The sequence below is a fragment of the Amphiura filiformis genome, unplaced genomic scaffold, assembly GCF_039555335.1.
Source record: "Amphiura filiformis unplaced genomic scaffold, Afil_fr2py scaffold_23, whole genome shotgun sequence".
NCBI classification, from domain to species: Eukaryota; Metazoa; Echinodermata; class Ophiuroidea; order Amphilepidida; family Amphiuridae; genus Amphiura; species Amphiura filiformis.
This window is the reverse complement of record NW_027305487.1, coordinates 909,023-929,191: the sequence shown is the minus strand read 5'-3', so window position 1 is coordinate 929,191 and position 20,169 is coordinate 909,023. Positions and strand designations below refer to the sequence as shown.

Sequence of the window (20,169 nt, the reverse complement as noted above, 5' to 3'; positions counted from 1 at the left end):
AACTAACACCAGCATGACTGTCCAGCAGAGAACAGCAGGCATGATCACTTTTTGACCTAAAAATTAGGAAAAACTAGGAAAATAACGTTCTTTCTATTAAAAACTAGAAACACTGCAAATCCCTTATACGTTCTTTCTATTAAAAACTAGAAACACTGCAAATCCCTTTGTTCATGAAATATGACAAGAAATGAGTTAGCTATATACTGACAACAAATGGATGTGAAAATATTAACTTCTACATGTTAGCAGTGCCATATGTCTTTGTTCTTGATTTTAAGAGTGTGTTTCAGAGGTGTTCAATTCACGAAAATCAAAGGTTTTGTAAAAAATAATCTAGAAACACTTAGAATGTGTAATGCCCACCATTGATGTTGGTATACCTAAAGGTAGTCAGGGACTTCATATGAAAAACAATTGCAGACTCCCTTCTTCCGAAATATTTTCAAATCGTATGGTGGTTAACTATATTTACACTTAAGACCGCATTCGTTGACATTGTTCAAGAAATAAAGACACCACGATCCAAAAACCCAAGGAAGATGCAAATTTAAAAGTTGCAGTTTGCCACATTGCATGCCCTATTGATTTGTACACAAAGCGTTCGCGAACAAGAGAACTAGCGCCGTGCTTTCATTGATTAGAACACAAAAGTGCAACTTTTTATTTCGTATTTTCATTCGTTTTGGATCACCGTTTCTTTAATTCTCATTAAATTTCAAGAAATAAGGTCTTAAATCAGAGCTAAAGAGTACATGCATCGGCTGCTTTTCTAATTTTGACACATTTGTCTTTATTTAGGATATACAGGGGTGAACAGCACTGAACGCAATTGCTACCTTAATTATTTTGCTTACTGTATATTATTATAGGTGTATTTTATTTCCCCAACAACGTTTGTTACAGCACTTTCTTATCATATTTAAAAAATCGATCCTAAATACGACCTTCTATCTCCTCGTCTTTATTTGTTAATCCCTTTTCGCCAGCCCATAGGGCTGGTACCTGTTTCTGAGATGGGGTTTGTGTACACTAAAGATTAGCTAAGTTTATAGCCTTCTTCTATTGGTATGAATTATTTTTTTTACTTCTCGTGGTAGAAATGTTTTTGATGTCTGCTAATTCGATTTGCAAGGAAAAGAAAGTATGTTTTGCCGTTTCAACGAACGAAAACGATTGAGTATTGCCAAAGTTATGTTTGAATTAATTATGACTTAAAAAGTTATCATAGGATATGCCTACACATATAAACATAAACTTGTTCAGCAATCAGCATATCAAAAAAATGACATGGTCAAAGCGGGGGAATGATCACGAGGTCATATCAGTGGACTGCTGAGCATAGCATGATGTTTGGTTGCCTGTGAGTGCATAATTGATATGTTGATAACAGATCAATCAAAATCTTCATTATATGGACCACATTGAAGTCAAAGTAATTATCTATCCTATCCTGTATCGTTTTATGGATAAAATTGACTCAAAATGTTATTGATGATATTATTGCTATCTTTAACATCAGTTTTGTCTTTTCAACGGGAAAAATCCGATTGAAAATAAAGTTTTTAGGGGCTAGCTATAATATTGAACAATATATCCCATATTTTGACATGCACTTATAGAAAATAAAATAAATTATTGTCTTACTTTATAAATTATAAATACTGTAAAATGACACATAACTAAAGTGAGGCCAATTTCTATCTTTTTATTTGATTCATAAAATTACATTCAACAAAATGATTGAAGACTGAGAAAACACACAATGCAGACTATTACAGAATGGAGTAGGTTAGATGCCATGTCCATAGCTTTGCAGGAGTTTCGGACTAACAATCAACACATTCAAAAAATACAGTTTAAAAGTGAAGATTGTAGTGAATGATCAGTCCTTTATCATGTGCTTGCCACTATCTACTTTATAGTAAACTATACATTGCGAAATAATTTAAAATAAAATGTGCATGTAAGTTGAGTTAACATTTTTATTTTTTATTTATAACATTCGGCCGAAGCCAGGCTAATCCCAATAGTGCTCAGAGGCTACTAAATTTAAGGGACGCCATCCGGATATGACGGGACAGGGATATGGGAAGAGGTCCGATTTTAGATGCAGGAGGAAAACCGGAGCACCCGGAGAAAAACCTGTGAGGACGAGCATGGATCGGCAACCAAACTCACATGTGGCGCCGCGGGGAATTGAACCTGGGCCACAGTGGTGAGAAGCGAATGAGCCCTCCCCATACCCTAAACAGGTATTTTGTCATGTTTTTCCCACCCTAAAGAAGTATTTTAAAATCAAGTCTGAAATCATACCCTTTTCAAGTAAGCCTTCATTAATGTTTTGCATAATTATGCAAATTAACTAACAACTGCAGTGTATTTCTTGATTTTAATAATAAGCATGGGTAAAAAGCAGTAAAGACAAACATACAGAACAATTTGGAGTAATGAATTAAAGAGTTGACAGGAGTTATAGGAGTTAATGTTTTTGCTGTTTCAGTGTGCATGTTCTCACCATTGATGGTTTGGTGAACTGTCATGTAACATGGATGTAAGCGTGATCCTAAAAAATGCCTTTCACGGTGACCCAAACTATTTACAAGACCTCTTCTGCATTGAGGCTGGCCTTCCCTTTTAAAGGGAATTTTTATTAAACAATAAAACTAATATCTACATGACATACCTCTCCCATCAAGTGGAGATATTTTGTGGCTGATTGGAGTGTATCCTCATCCATTCCCGGATATTTCTTCTTGACTCTCTCGTGGTAATCCTGCCAACTGATTACATGCACACCATCATCACGCCAGGGTTTGATTATCTTTTGCATCTTTTCGCACAACTTTGGAAGTTTTTCCGTTCCCTGAAAGGATTAGTAAGTAGAGTTATGAAGGAATCGTATTTATACAAAAATAAGTCTAAATTTCTAAATTAATGAAGAGTAAACGAATTAATTTGGTATTTCTGCCCAATGAACTAATTTGTTTGTTAGTCTGATGGTGGCAATGGCTAATGACTATTTTAATGCGTTTTTGTATTAAACTTATTTCTCATTTCTACACATCAGGGTTTCTTACCACAATCTTCTGTCTTTGAGTTTTCATAACCCCTTTCAGAATCTCTATCCCATTACATTTTGCATCATGTCCATTTACAAGGATCAGCGATTCGTCTATTTCTAGAATTCCAGCATACGCATCTCGTGAGTCTTTTAGAAATTTGTTTGCCAAACGTTCTCCTTAAATAAGAACAGAATATCATTTCAGAATAAGCACGATATTTTGAGGAAGTACATATAGATAAAAAAAGATACAAATTGGAAAATGGCATGCAACGCTCAGTAGTAGTTGATAAGCGCCTCGCTGGGGAAATCGATGAGAAAAATAAGCAATAATGTTCTCCCAAATGTCACATTCAGGACTACTACGGGGAAAAATCCGAATTCAGCATACACGGAATGAAATTTATGATAAATTTACCAAAATTATCCACAAAATATTGCAAAAACAAAGGCCTCGTGCGGGTATTATAATGCACAAGAACGAAAACACTACCACGAACATAGATTCTTTTTTATAATATAAATTTGCCATTAACTTAAGTTATTTCCATCATCGTCAATGGGTGATATACACAATTCTACATTCTTCACTCATACCTCCCGACCCTGAGATCCCCCACCGGGCCCCCCTCACACAAACGAATAAACGTACTAAAACACAAGAAATTAGCATTAATTGTCGATACTGTTATTGATCAGAGCACTACTGTAATGCTCCATGATTACCATTATGTTAAACATAATGAATCCATTGTCTTAAATTACTACATAGATCAGTAGATTTGAATCTATTACAATAGGACAGCCTACACAGAATACGAACGCAGCAACTAGGGAGCTACGAAAACTTGAAAATCTTTAACTTTTTTATTATTATTAATATTTTGTATTATTGATAAAGAACAAGAAAATTTGAGAACGTAGATTGGCCCAGCCTAGTCACCCCATGCCAATCTGGTGTTCGATTCTCCCTCCCGCCAAAATTTCACGTGCCAAAAGACCTTCCCATCCAGAATACTAACCAGCTTGACCACAGCAAAAAAAAAATATAAAAATTGTGTGTAGTAGGCTCCAGCTACCGACGTGAAGTAATCTAACCCCGGAACAACCCTTCACAATCTCATTCCCGATGACGTAATCGTGAAGAAGTTTAATTTATTCTAATTCAACGAGGGCAGTATGAACCGAATAAACTTGAATTCCGATTCAGTAGCGTGCAGTAATATATTTATTATATCATGGGTGCATTTTACTAAACTTTCAACACTCGTTATTGAATTATATCCGGTTTTTTTTTACTAGTAGTAACTTTACGAAGGGTCACCGTAGTCGTACTTTAAATAGTGTATAAATCTGAAGAGCTACGATGCCATTGACATGTACCCTTCCTAGGAAAATTGTCACCAAGAAGGCAGGGGACGAGGCCTGGTTTAAAAGCAAATGTTGGTTAGCTGTCAGAAAGAAAACCGAAAAAACAACACAGTAATGACGCTAAGAGACTGTTGCAGCAGCTTGTACCTGATGGCAAAACATCTGTTCCAGACCAATCGCCGTCACACATTTGTTTCGTTTGAACCACTAAGGTCAGATTAAAAACAAATAGACGCGAGCATTAGATTTATACTGCGCGTTTGCTCATGAAAAAGTGCAGAAGTTTAATATTATTTTCTATTTTCTATTTTATTTTTCCTTTTAACGAAAATCTTGTTGAAAATCTGCTATAATATTAATGTGCAGTTTCAATTTTGCTTTCGATCGAATCGGCAACTTCAAAATGTATTACATAGAGCTTAAACGCAACATGAAAACTACAAAAACATGAAATTGCAGTAGTCATGGTAGTGTAGGGTGAAATGACATTTCGAATCTATTCTGTAGGCCCTACTACATGTATAGCCTACATGGGGTGTGTTGTATGACAACACTAGAGAATTGCATATGGGTTACAATATAATACCACCAATTGGCATTGTCGAATTATAAACTATAAAATAAAAATAAAAATTCAATACCCATGGGACATGAGACAAATCAATTTATTGTTTGGCCTAAGGTAGAGAACATTATTTTCAGAAGTATTTAGTTGAGTAGCATTTTGGGCGAATTTTGTGTCTTATGGGGTTCTTTTTCTATGATCCTTTAAATGCCTGAAATGGCCTAAAACGGGCCTATAGCGCCATTTTCAGTCTATCTTCATAACCATAGACATTACATGTGAAATGGAAATGTCCATTTAAAAGAACCCCATTCAAGTTTGAAACAAAATTTTCACAAAATGCTAATTTCGCAAGTGAAGCGATCCATATTAGGGGGCTGTCATTTTCTTCAAAAGGGGGGTCATGAATATACTGGGGGGGGGGTGTCATAGAATTTTGAGGCCAGAATTGAGGGGGTGGTATTTTTTTAACAACCAAAATATGGGGGTATAGAATTATTAAGGGCTGGTGACTCAAATTTTTTTGCGCGCTGCGTGCCGATTCTTTAACTTAAAAAACCAAAATGAGCGCACAATATTTAGTTATACAATGCAAGGTTTTTGCACACTCTGCGCGCCTTCTTTACACTTACGATCAAAATTGTTATCGCGTTTCGCGCACTGTGCTTTAAGATTTTGGATGAATAATTTGTCTTGAGTGTGTATAGACGGAAGGGGGGTCATGCACATTTTCGACCCATGATAGGGGGGTCATAAAAAATTTACCCACGATAGGGGGTCGTAACAAAATGACTCTGGTCAACGACCAGAGTCATGACCCCCCCCCCCCCCCTGCCGAAGAAAATAATATCCCCTTTAGGAGAGACCCGCAGCCAAAAAATCAACACCTCGCAGGGGTATGACCTATCTCCAGTGTACAACAGCTTGCTGACATCAGTGAAACCAACTGGCAACTGTAGTAGAAGATCTTCTAGAAACACTATCTCAGCAGCATCTCACACACTATTACCCGCTGAGGAAGGAACCAGTTGGTTCCAAAATATTTGGGAAAATAACCGGGTGAGTGCAGTTGAAAGTTTTAATCTTTTTACTTCTTGTGTGTATCGCTGTTCGTCTTACATCAGCTGCGTAAAACGATAATCATGATAATAATGTGATCGGCGCGCTAATGCACGCACTGTAGGTGCTGGATTGAAATAGCAATTTTCATCATTTCACCTCATTTGTTTGGCTCGAAATTAAAAGCGGCTTATGCGATCAGTAGCTATCAGTGAACATTTAAAGCCATATGTGTATATCCATTAAGGGAGGTTGATTTTGGAACTGGGGTCTGAAACAAGTGGAGATATATGTGAATCCATGTAGAAACACCATTGCAACAAGTCATTTTTGTTGAAACTACTGTAATTTTTGAGGAAATCCAAATATATTTTGGAAAATAAACCTGTCGAATTCGGCAACCTTGCACAATGTTATACTATGGGAGATTATAGGCTAATTTTTAAGTACTTGTATTACAGGAATTATAAACACAGCCCAAATGTTGGTTGACACTAGCAATAAGACTGATGTGTCTGTGGACCAGATGTGCTTATCCTACAAGAAAGGCTTCACCATGCTATCAAGTTCATTGTTGAAGTGTATGCAGTAAGTTGGTTTGAGATCAAAAGGGACAGCAAGTTCCATAACCAGCAACTGTACATTTTCAACATGATCCAGAGGATCAAGCTGTAGTCTGAAGAGAGCCAATCTATCGCAGGATGAACCTCAAGTACAATGCATTTGCATTGCTTCCTGAGAATGTACTGTACTCCATGGTGAAGTCTGATGATTTAGAAATGAGAGCAACTGTACTCAAGAAAGTCTTGTCTATCAGAAGTGAAGAACCAGCAAAGAAGCGCTTAAAGAAGATCACACCAATTAATACTGAAGCCACCCATTGGTCGGAACTTATCAGCTGTCTCAAAGTGGAATCTGTGAATCAGCTCTGACGTGACAGAAAACATTCCTGACCAGATGCTTCAAGAAGCAATGCTGAATGATTCCAAAGTAGAGCTGCCTGACCTGCCTTCACATTCCCAGAGTGTTGAAAGAGCTGTGAAGCTAACATCTGAAGCTGCCCACACTGTGAATGGTCTGGTCTGGAAGCAAGGCAGAATCACATCATAGCCAAAACTGTGAGTCGTCAGGTGAGACTTTGCTTCTAAGGGATCTTACACTCAACAGTATGATGACCTTGGAATCTAAGCAGAACCAGAAGTTAAAATGAAGTGGGGTAATTGAAATTGAGAACTATATATTATGTTATTGTTGATATTAGAATGACTCCTATATCTTGTATGGATAACATTTGAACAATTTTTAAGTTAAACATAATGAGCAAGAAAGTGGCATATTTTGGGGTTGAAGAGTAGGCTTACAAAAATACAGCACTCCCAGGTGTGATAAGGGGTTAAATTTGAAAATGATTTTCTGGCATCTGATACATAATGGTTATTTTTCACATCAATGGAATGAAACAGTTTTCACATTTAAAATATTGATACAAAAAAGTTGCAAAAACGTAGGAACTTAACATCACATATACAAACTTCCCATAGTACAGGCTTATTTTAAAAAATTAAAATGAATTTCCTCAACAAATGCTTGATGGTAGAATTTTTTTCTTTGCATGGTAGTTAATGTTATGGCAAGTCACAGATATCTCCATTTGTTTCAAATTAAATATCTAAAAAAAGTTGAAAATCAACTTCCCTTAATATCCATATCAAAACGATGCACTTGTCGGCTGCTACATGTGCCTCATTTCACATAATAGCTAGGAATAAATACCAGACTCATCTCAAGTGGAGGTCACTTCAAATCATCATCAAGTCACATGGTTATAAAATGTTCTCTGTATTAATAAGCCATGTGACTTGGGGATGATATAAAGTGACCCCCACTTGAAATGAGTCTGGTATTTATTCCCAGTCATTATGTGAAATGAGACACATGTAGCAGCCGACAAGTGCATCCTTTTGATATGGATTTGCTGAGGAGGACGCCCTCACTGAATTTTTTAAATACATTCTTTTACACGATTAAATTGTACTTTATTAAACCAATATAGCCTGCAAAAATCAAGACTCTAGGTGCTGTAGTTTTGTCAAAATCCGAGATTTTGAATAAAACGCCGGATTCGGCGCTTTTTATTATTACGATGGAATTATTAGTCGAACGCATACACGATGTTCATAACACACAGTACGTGCACGGCGTGCGGGACAGTGATATACACAACAAAAGGTCGTACTATAACATGACCGAAGGAGTGGTACGTATTGGCGACATGTGCGCTGGTAGTAAATTCCAATTTTCTTTGCTTTGCCGTAGTTGTTCGGCTCAAAAATAAAAGGGGATATATCTGACAGTAAAGCTAACATTTTTTGGCAAAGAAATGCTAATCTATTTTGTTTGAAAATGTTATAATATGGCTTTAAATAGGAATCAATTTTACTGCAAATCATACAGTATTGCTTTAAATACACGAGTGATGCAGTTATCGAGCGATGTAGAACATCTGTTTCAGAGATTATTGTTTACGTATGTTTTTTTATCTCTGAAAAAAGAAAGAAATAAACAAAACGTATATAAAGTTAGGTTACAATAACAGGATAGAAATGTTGTTGTTTTGTTGTTGTTGTTTTTTTTTGCCCCGGAAAGGTACCATATTAGTCATCGTGCGCCACTATTGGTGATTTTTCCGGTGAAGGCACCAGCCGAAAAGAAAGTCGAACTGAACTCTGTACACCCCAGGGAGATGATGTGTTTTGCGACACTCGAAAGTCTGAATGCGACGTTAGTACACCCCCCCCCCGATAGTGCATGATGGGAAGTAGGGATAAAGGTCTATGGACACCTAGACGAAGTCGGAGCCAATGGCGTTGTCTGTTTTGTTACATCGCCATCTATAGAGTTTTTGTCCGGCTCTGATATAGCTTTCTGAGAGGCTGCTTTGACCACACAGTATTGCTATCGACTTTTATACCTTAAAATGAGAGTAAGCCTACTTAAGCATTGATTCGTGCTTTGAGACGGGTTGCAAACAAACTAGACACCAAGGACTGAGTCACAGAGGCATCGTGTACAAAGCACAAGCATGCAGTGTCGTTATGGAATACGCATATCTGTGCTGGATTAATACTTCATCAACTGTTCTCAGCCCATTTGACAATATCCAATAGAAGTCCCAAGATTTCCATCCCAAGTTCGAGCCATAGACGCCAGATTGCTGCTGTGTCAGTGTCATACAAGATGTATATCATAGGCCAAGAACATTACCTATAACCGGTAAATAACTGGTAATAAGCTGAATTTTTCGTGATAGGTCCAGGAATATGTGTAAAATACCATACTAAAAGTCTCTTAAAATCACCTTTTTGCTCTCTCGGAAATCCAAGATGGCGTCCAAATAGCCACCATTTTCCATTTTTATCATATCTTTGCAACCAGACAAGTTAGAAATACAATTAAAGTATCCAAACATATGTTTTAAGGTATTATAAATCTAATACAAAACATTACTTAGAGTGTTCTAAACTCACAAGTAGCCAAAACTAGGATGGCGTCCAAAATGGCCGCCATTTTTACATTTTTATATCAGCTTTTTGAACCGGCATGTTAGATACACAAATTAAGTCTCTATAAATTATGTTTAAAGACACACGGTATATTTAAGTTAATAATTTCATTTGAGTTTTTAAATAATCCAGCCAATTTTTTGTCATGACTGAGTGATTATTGTCAATTGAATGTGGACAATCTCTTTGGATAGAACTCATGACTTTAGTTAACGCTTAATAATTATTCTTTCTGATAAAGCAAAGGGTCATTCAGGTATCACAAAGGTCTTTCTGCTTCAATTGCAATAGCAGTTATACATAACAAAGTGACATTTTGAAGTATAATTTAAAAGTTTTGTTTTCCTTTGTGTTGCAGGGTTACTATAGACCTTTTTCTGATGACGTCACCTAATCGATATTGGGGTCTGAGATGTAAACAAACAACACGTGCGTTTCTCACGAGTCAACGGTGTAAAACACCAAATACTGCGTATTTTCTCCTCTGTTTTGTCATATTTCACTTTAGCTTCCATAAAATAATTGTTTAAACGGACTCTGTATACTACCTTTGTTCCAGTTTGTTTTGATGCCATAAAATACATTAGATACGGAAAAACCGCGATGCTATTTAAAATTCAATCTTTGTTTTTTGTTTACTTTTTACACCGTGGCGAACTAAACGCGTACTGCGAGCTGGCAATTTCGCGCAGGACGCATAGCGTGGCGCAAAGTTGATCGCTCGCGCCGGCGCGGTATTTGCGTTTGGGTGCTGATGACTCGAATGCTGGACCCCAATATCGATTGATTGGTGACGTCTGAGAAAAAGGTCTATAGGCCTATAATATTTTCACGTTCATGTTTTTGCGTGTATTACGCGATGGCGCGCCGACAGAGTGAGTCCGCCTAAATAGTATTAAGATATGCATAGAGGAAGATGCAGCTATAAATGGGAGATACGAACTACGAAAATAGAAATAAAATAAATAATACCTTCTTTTTTGTCCGTTATTTCGTCTAGATGACTGCCAACTAGTACGACTTGAGGTATGTATTCTCTTCTCCGTGTTGCCTTTATAAATGGCAACCAATATGTTTTGATTGCCTGGAAAAAATGAATTAAAGTTTAATGATGAATTGAACACAATCTGAGATAATCTTTAAAAAAATCTTATGATGGATATTTTATGGAAACATTATTCATGGCTCATTGCAATAAGGATAATAATGAGCTAATTTGGTAATGCTTTATTCTCATTACACCAGAAGTTTATAAAATTAAAAGGAATGATTACCAAAGTGCAATTTCAAAAAGGTATAGGCCTATTAGATGAATAATAAATAAATTATTTAATGATTAAATAAATAATAAATAAATAAATAAATAAATAAATAAATAAATAAATAAATAAATAAATAAATAAATAAATAAATGCAAAAAATACATACCATCTGCTCCTGATATAACTCCCTAACATCAAACACTACCACAAACAGGGACTGGCCGACCCCTAAGAACATCCCATGGGTCAGGGCATATTCTATTTGGCCGGCACAGTCCCATAGTAAGAACTGTCCGGCTCCCTCCACTGATTGTTTGGCTATGTCTATACCTGGAGTCTTAGTATAGTCCTCGCCACCCTGTTATGGATAAAAATAAGTACCATTTGTGTGTGTGGGGTGTGGGGGTGGAGTGGATGGGGTGTGTAGGGGTGTGTTTGTTTTGTTTTTGTAATTGTTTTTTGCACACCCGTCCGTCAGATTGAGTACAGAATTATAATGCATTCGATGTTGATAAAACAACTCTGAGTGTTTTCACTTAAGGGCGTACTACACCCATATATTGGTTTGATTGGTCTAAAAAAATATTTTTTCATTTATAGCTGGGCGATATATGCACGGATCATGTGAAATAAAAAAAACTATGAAAAAAACCCGCAAAAGTGTTCTTTTTCACCTACTTGTTGTTATGGAGCCCCGTTCCCGATTTCATTATAATCGGATGGAGACACCATGACCTCGTTAACCTAACCTTTTTAACTATTTATGAGTCGGCGCATTGACGACTAAGCCAGCTTGGCAAAGACTGCCCCGCCCTTGTTGAGTCAGTTGATTGCGAGCTGGCTGGTCGAAAACACGTCTTTATTTAGTGAGTACATTTTATACAGAATCAATTTGATTTGTAGTAACTTGAAATAAGAATTAAATATATTGCAAAGAAATTAATTTATTGGTTTCAGCTAGTTATTTTGTGTTTGATCTCGGTTTCCTCTTTTGGCGTTTAACGTCATAATATTGTCTTAAAGTTGATTGGTTGATAAGGACGCTTATTTTTTAGCGATAGTACCAGGCGGCATAGGAAGCGCAACACGTGACGTACGAGGCTGGCGACTAAGATACAGGGCTGACGGCCCCATTCAAAATACACGGTTAGCAATTACAAGTGGAAAATTAACATACTTGCAGTGGGGTACTTTGTCGAACCCCGACGGTTTTAGAGTAAGATAATTTTGCTTTGACACCACATAACAAATTTAGAATTGTTTGTGAAGATTTCATAATTATGTGTTAATCCAATGGCGACATCAAAATTGGCGATATCGCTTCCATCACCGCCTGGATAGTACGTCTGTGGTAGTCAATCTCCATAGGGATGGGCGATACCAGCTTTTGGTACTGATTGTCCATCTAGAGCAGTCAGGGGGTGGGGCCGAATTTTTAGAAAAAAATAAAATAAAATGAAAAAAATATGGCCGCGGAGCGCGCTTGCGCGACGCAGGGGGTTGTCTGAGGGGGGATGTTCCCCCTCAGAAGTAAGAAACTTGTGCAAAATGAAGATCTAATTGAGTGGTGGACAATTTTGGCACTATAGGCTATAGTGTAAAATTTTAGTTGAAAAAGCCACAAATTTGTAAAATTAATTCCCTATAAATTGTGTTAACATAGGAAATTTGCAAATGTCGAAAGAAGAGCGAAAATGGTCATATGTTTATCCACTACGCTGTCTGAGGACGGATGTTCCCTCCTGAGAAGTTTGAAAAATTTGCAAAATGAAGGTCCAATTCAAGCCATTTGGTGCATCATTTTTACACCATTCAAAACAATTGCTTTAAAAAAAAGGGCCCGAACTCAATTTTCAAAATTTGAGATTCGTAAACATGGTTAAAGCCGGGATCACTGCATAAATCGCCGGGATGAAGTCGGTAGGGATAATGACTTTGGCGGCAAAATGTGACGGACCCTGTATCGGCGGGGCCGCACTAGTAATTTGCACATGCTTTTAGGATGCGGACCCGCCTTCAAGCCCAATTATTATAGGACCCATTTCCAATCGACCCGACTACTGCGGGTTTTATTAAGCATAGCCCTATACTCAATTACGTGAAATTTAACCTTCCTTTTCTCTCCTCCTTTTCTCCTTTTTCTTCTCCTTTCCCCTTTCTCTTCTCTTCTCTTCTCTTCTCTTCGCCTTTCCTCTCTTTGGGGGGGTAGCAGGCCAGTCGGCGCTCCCCTGAAACCGCGCCTGAAATGAGTAGGATATGTTTGTTCAGGGATGGGGTACGTGTGGCTGTAGGCCTACCACATGATGAACTAAACTTACTCTTCGTGGGATTACGAATCGTAAACACAAAAAACACAGGTGATAATAAAACCAGTAGCAAACATCACTTTAATCAATTAGATGCAACAAGTTTACAACTTTCTTTTTAAAGCCTGATGTACGATCGTTTTAAATTTTTTTAAAGGCCCATTCAGTGATTTGCTCATCCAGAAGATCGTAAAAATCATCAAAATTCAGATTTCGGTACTTTTGTCATTGTCATAGATCTGCTAAACATAGCCTATGCGAGTGGCTCAGCCGAAAGACATTTTACACGAATCTGTAATTTAGATACTGATAGTAGGCCTATCTAAATTAGCTACTGTGTATTTGAATGGGGCTTCAACCAGTGGCGTAGCTGGGATTTTTTTCCAGGGGGAGGGCCAAATCCACCAAACAAAAATTTAGCCGCCCCTTCCTCAACAGCCCGAAAAGGTTTACCCAAATTATTTTCCGGTGGTTTGAGAAAGTGAGAGAGAGAGAGAAAAGCAACACATTTTGATATTATATAGGTAGTACCATTCCACCCCCCCCCCTCCTCTCCCTTTTTTTTCCTCTTTCTCTCTCCTTTTTCCTCTTTTTTCCTTGAGCTAGGGGGCGGGGCCCAAATAGGCAATTTTGGCAGCTACGCCACTGGCTTCAACTTCGTCAGTAGGCCTACTGCTGGTTTTTTTCCGGTTTTTTTTGTCAAATTTGTCATTTCAAAAATACCAAATGACAATTTGAATGACTTATCCTTCAAACAATTTTAATTTTTTACACTTGCGCTGGGATCACTGAATGGGTCTTTAATATGCAATCATTATGAAAGTTCCCAATACATTTGGAGGCGAAAAACATTGGAAATTTGCAAAAAAACATCATCATAAACTTCACCTCTATCACTCGAAATATCTCGCACACATGATATCACGCCATGGCATGCCGCTGAGTATATCCCATAGACAATCCCGGGGACAATCCATTGGAATTAAATCACTATACCGCACAAAGGGGCATTCGGTGAGAGCAAAATGTAAAAAATATGGGGTCATTGGGTGAGAACATGACCTTATTTTTAAATGGAATCTTTGGGTGAGGGCCGGGACAGCGCCGCAAAAACCTCGAAAATCGAATTTCTAGTTCTAAATGGCTTCAAATTTCATTGGTTTTTTTTTCAAAATAAGCAACAAAATCAGTGATAAATGAAAGTTGCTGTTCAAATTGAACTTGTAAGGGTCTTTGGGTGACAGATCAAATGGAAAAATCAGGTGGTGGTCGCATTGCATTCTCTAAATTCAGTAAATTTTCATCTTCAACTGTGTAATTGAATGGGATTATTTTGAAATTTTAAAACGATTGAAATATCACAAACAAAATATAGGCCTATGTTAATAAATAATATAAATACAAGCTAAAACCGTTGGGGTTCGATAAAAATATGGTCTTTGGGTGACAGCGATGCTGAAAAAGGGGGTCTTATCCAGCCCTAGGCCTAGGCCTACATACGCGTCACCCTCCAAAGTTGCCGAGTGCCCCCCCGGCCTGAAGTCGAGAATGAAAGATTAGAATATTTGCTTATAATTATTTGTTTACAATTTTCGAATATTTTTGTTTTCAATACGTTTCATAATTATACATTTTATTTTTTCTATTATATTCTGTCAAAAGTAGCCTATTGTATGGCCGATACCAATTAATGGTATCGACCCACAGTACCGATCGGCGGTATCGGAAGTTTCAAGTATCGCCCAACCCCGAAATACAAAATTATAATGGCGACCTCCACAAACATGGAAATATCATCTGGCAGGAATTGTTTCAAGTGAAATAGAACGGATTGTCTTCTCTGATGTAAGTAAAAATGGTGGCATATTAATTATGCTCCAACATACAATGTAAACGTTCTCACTTAAGTTGATTTTGTGCAACAAGTTGCGACAAATTAACATTTTTATCCCAAACACATGTAGGCCTACTTGTGATAGCGTTTACATTATATTCAGTCTTTGTGTTTTACTGAGATGGCGACCCTAAAAATCGCCTAGAACTAAAAACCAAGCATTATCTTATCATTAAGATTTTACTGTTTCAAACCTGAAACAGATGTGCTGGCTAGCGAACACAAATTTTGCATATCATTGTCAACTGGAAGGGGAAAAAAGAAGTTTATTTTCTTTAATAATAATAAGTGATGCCAAGCATGTGTTTTCAAAGCTGTGCATAATTAATGCATTTCCAAAAAATATATATTTTGGTACTTTTAGGGTCTGACATTAATGCTTAATTTGTGCGTGTGACTGGTTTCACGGTAGCAATTCTGAAATTTTAGATATACTCCAATTTGTAAAAGTGCCCCCATGTACCGCTTTTGGGCATGTCCCTTTAAAAGCATGTATAAAGCTACATCGATACCGATGCCACCAATAGAACGAGAAGATTTGCCCTTCATTTTGCATACCACTTTGACCAATTTTTTTCTCATTTCTTCACAAAATGCAAAAACCTGCCAAAAATGTGATGGGTGTAGTACCCCCTTAAGGGCCACATCAACAATCGAGAAACACACGGGTACACTGATGCCTCGCCCTCAACTGTTTTCAATGGCAAACTTTGACCAAATCTCTTTGGACAAAGATTGCACATAAAGTGGCTTAAATAGCCGGTGCTGCGTATCAATCATGTAATATGTATTTTAGAAGTCCCTTTCAGATGATAAAATAGAGAAAATTGTCTAAAATGTCTAAGTAGTAAATAATTTGGTAGATCTACGCAATTGTCATTATATTAGTAACTAGCGGGAGACCCGCGCGAGTTGAGTAAACGGGAGCGGTTAGTAAACGGGAGTGTTTAGTAAACGGGAGTAAACGGTGATGATAATCATGCTGTCTTGGTGTAGATTATTCATCCAGTAATAATCAGATAGCTTCAGATGTTGATGATGTTAGCTCCTGTCATGTAAGAAGCTAAACTTTTATTTAAGTGAATACACAGATCTGTGATAATGTTGTTATACTCACTCAATCTCTCAGATTTATTTTGCAAATCTGCCAGCCAATGCCCCTTTTTTCACCAGCTTACACCCAATGACCCCCTTTTTTTTAATAGAAATTTACACTAAATCTGCAAATATTTTAGGCGCTTCGCGCGCATTGTGAACAAATTTAATATTTTTGTAGCAATTTCAGTTTCAAAAAGGCAATTTTTCACAAAACGTTGTCCAGAAAGTTATATTTTACGGTTAATGGCGCTGAATTTTAGCGTTCTCGGACATTTTCTTGGAGGCCCCCGCTGAATGATCCCCTTTTTGACCATAATCACCTTCGATAGACCCCTAGTGTCATACTCTTGTAGGGACAGGTAGGCCTACGTTACTTTCATATTCGAGTGCATGATCCCCCCTCCCCGGCGCACCCTCCATCAGATACCCCCGTAACAACTATTATAGTGTCAAAGTGGTCGCGAAATAGCTTCAATTCGGTCTTTATTTTGAATTTTTTTTCAAATAGGGCCTACTCAGGGGGCCACATTCCCCCTGGGTATTAAGAAGTGTCCGTTTTTGCTTCTACTTCGGACAGCTCTATACTTACGTTTTAAACGATGATAACAACATTAGTGTCAAAATGGTACTTCAATTGAGCCTTTATTTTGATTTTTTTCAAATACTCAGCCCCCCCTGATACCCCCTGCGTATAAAGAAGTGTCCGTTTTGGCTTCTGTTTTGGACACCTGTACACTTTAAAGCAATGACAAAACAAAAATGGTCCCCGAAATGGCTTCAATTAGGCCTGGGCCTCTATTTTGATCAAGTGTTCAATTCTGAGTGGACACCACCCCCCTCCTCAGACCATCAGACAACCCTCTGGGGCGCGCGACCTATAAACCCACACGCAGTACGTGTCATGGTGCGTGACTCGCCACTAATCGCGCGCGTGCATTTGACGCGTTTTGGGTCATGGCCTGAGCCGTAAGGTTATTGACCTCAACGGCCTAGCAACCGACCAATTTTTTTGTTATTTCCATTTCTGAGTCTATTCGCGAACAAGATTTAGCGACTTCATTTTATTTATATAGATGGTGGTTCAAATAAATATGCCAAAGTGAATTCAAGATAAAGATTAAACCCTACTCATATTTACCGACCTATAGTACCAATTTATTTTAAATTATTTTTCTAAGCATACTGCAGTTACTGTCCGTTTTCCTATACATAATACACAGTGCTCTTTCCCATTGACGCGTGACCTCTACAAATAGCTTACGTTAAAAGAATGGGGATATGCCTAGTTAACGTCGCTGTGTGAAAAATAACCGGCCAATATTAAAAGTACTCTTCTAAAGTTCTAGAAAATATAGTTTTGTAACATGTCCTAAATTTTTAGCTAATTTAGATGTTTGGAAATATTCGTACTTTGGTGTTTTAGTTAATGTTATAGGTAATAGTACATTGCCTAGTTAACGTCGCTGTGTGAAAAATAACCGGCCAATATTAAAAGTACTCTTCTAAAATTCTAGACAATATAGTTTTGTAACATGTCCTAAATTTTTAGCTAATTTAGATGTTTGGTGTTTTAGGAATGATATGTAAACGACAGATAACACCAAAAAATATGAAGAAATTATTTCAAACCGTGTTAAGTCTGCAAACCACCATGTTTCTCATTTTCAAGAACGCTGGTTAACAATAAGCAGAGTTTTGTCTCATTTCGTAAACAAAAGCCCACACAGAATTGTTCTCTAGCGCTCGCTTTATAATCGTTCACCCAACTGAAACTATAATCCCAGCCATTGCTCCATTGTACGTGTAAAAGCAGAAACATATGATGTGTGTATTTAACCAGAGAAGATATGATTTAATCAGTTGAGCTGCTTTCAATGAGTGTTATCTTGGTTTAATAGCTTTTAATGGGGTTTAAGTCCTGCAAAGGTCGAATTGAATTCTACTGTAGACATGACTGCATCATGGTTACATGATACTACCAATATGCTCGAAATATTGTTAGCCTAATTGCTTTTTTTCTTGTCAAAATTGTTTACCACCCTCTCATATGGCTTGCCAAAAATGTTTGCTCTTCCAAGTCGTCCCCTCTTCCGAGGCACATACTTATGACATCATTCCTTATCATTCCTATGCAGATTTCTAGATAGTATTTCTCAATCTAACTTTATTGCAGTGTATTAAAAAAAACGACATCCCATCGGTACGCATGTGAATAGCCCTCTCTAAAAACCTTACCATGCTTACCGCTTTGTTGCTACGTGTAGTGGCTGCGTTCTTGATCCTCGAAAATAAACCAAGCTTCTGTTTGTAATATAATGAAGAAACAGTCTAAAATGTAGTTTTAAATGATTTGATAGACCTACGAAATTTTCATCGTATTAGCAATGGTGGTTAAAACAATACCAAAGTGAATTTCTTCTTGGTATTATTATCAGTGGTAGCTTGTGGTTGACCGGGCTTGTAGCCTAATGGATAGAGCGTTCGTCTAGAGAAGCTCATGCCGGCACATTCCCTTTATTTCTTTGGGTTGCGTACCGGTCGGAATTGGAGTTCATTTGTTGTCTTGTTTAATGGTAACACTTTCGGTTGGTAAACTGTTCTTTCTGTCTTCTCTTGTTATCTTTCTTCAGATATTATGTGTACTTTTGTGTAAACAATAGGGAGAAATTGGAGGGTCACGGACTAATTACCATAGCACTATATTCATTATTTGCCCGGCAGTACATTAAACACAGTCCATTTTAGGTTGTCCTTGTTCAACTCACTATCGACAATTGAATACATGAATACAAAACCCACCCAAGTCCATGGGAAGTAATTTTGAGAGAAAAACATGTGTATCATTTTAATTTCTTAAGTTAGATTTACCTGGTCAATATGGTAAGTTTTACGTGCAAATGAGTTGATTAAACTGTATAAAGTATGACAATTAGCATTTCAGGGACTTTGTAGGGTTCATTTTAAATTTTGGACTTGGGTGGTTTTTGAATCATATACAAAGACAACAACGTTGGAATGAGATTACCACTAGTAAGATAATACAAAATAAAGCAATAAAATAATGTTGATAAGCATTCTGCCATGTAATATAAACCACACACGTTCCTTTATTAAACCCATTTTTTTCAAAAGTCACTCTCCAGCAATGAATGTGTTACAAGTGTACTTTTATACATACTGGATTTCAATCAATGTGTTACAAGACTCAAATCACGGAATTGGGTGGTTCTTTCATACATGCTATTTCTCACATGCTCAATAGACACAGATGATGAATTTGAGTTGTTCTTTCATACATATGACAGGCTCGTGTATAGCAACAATTTCCCATGCTTAACTCAATTTGGCCAACGTATGGACTTGGTTGGGTTTTGTATTCATATATTCAGTTGTTTCATGTAAAACGTGAGGTACAAAATGTCAAATTATTCGGCACAGATTAGAATATTACCCACGCTTACCTTCGTCAGCGTACTTTTGATTGTTGTTTTCCCAGCAGCAGGATCACCGCAAAGGAAAACCTTAACCACATCAACTGGTTTAGTTCCCGATTCCATCAGTGTACGATGTAATGTCCATTCCTACTCACACAAAATATTTTCAGATGTTTATCCGTTTCCATACCGTAATGATTTAAATAAAGTCTCAGTTACAAAAAATAGAATTTTATTTTCCAAACTGCTTGGGAACGTTGGAATAATTAAGCTACTGGTACTCTACCGCTATACTCATGACAAATAAACTTTAAAAATGAAATTATTTTGAAAGGATTTTTTTTTATAATGGCCAAACAATGTTGAACCTTGACTACATTGAGCTATTGACGCAACCAAAAATATCTTTCAGTTTTAGAAAACGCACATTGTACAGTAAATAGAATTGAAGATAAACAATTTAAACATTTTGCTAGGCACGTGTACTCTCTAAATGTGAAAGAGTGAAAAACAGCTCAAAAAGAGTGGTTTTCCACTCCTCCTTGGAGCTGTA

The 20,169-nt window shown here is 37.2% G+C and overlaps 1 protein-coding gene across 1 annotated transcript in view; it reads right to left on the bottom strand.

Annotated features, from left to right (window-relative positions):
- The window catches only part of LOC140143549 (uncharacterized), a 71,867-nt gene that overhangs the window by 21,212 nt on the left and 30,486 nt on the right, over nucleotides 1–20,169 (bottom strand). Inside the window, exons 4-9 of the mRNA XM_072165373.1 lie at nucleotides 19,644–19,763; nucleotides 18,427–18,483; nucleotides 11,051–11,242; nucleotides 10,595–10,706; nucleotides 3,081–3,241; nucleotides 2,687–2,866 (exon numbers count right to left, since the gene is read on the bottom strand). Of these exons, the coding sequence (XP_072021474.1) occupies nucleotides 2,687–2,866; nucleotides 3,081–3,241; nucleotides 10,595–10,706; nucleotides 11,051–11,242; nucleotides 18,427–18,483; nucleotides 19,644–19,763 (822 nt within the window). The remainder of the gene's footprint in view (nucleotides 1–2,686; nucleotides 2,867–3,080; nucleotides 3,242–10,594; nucleotides 10,707–11,050; nucleotides 11,243–18,426; nucleotides 18,484–19,643; nucleotides 19,764–20,169) is intronic.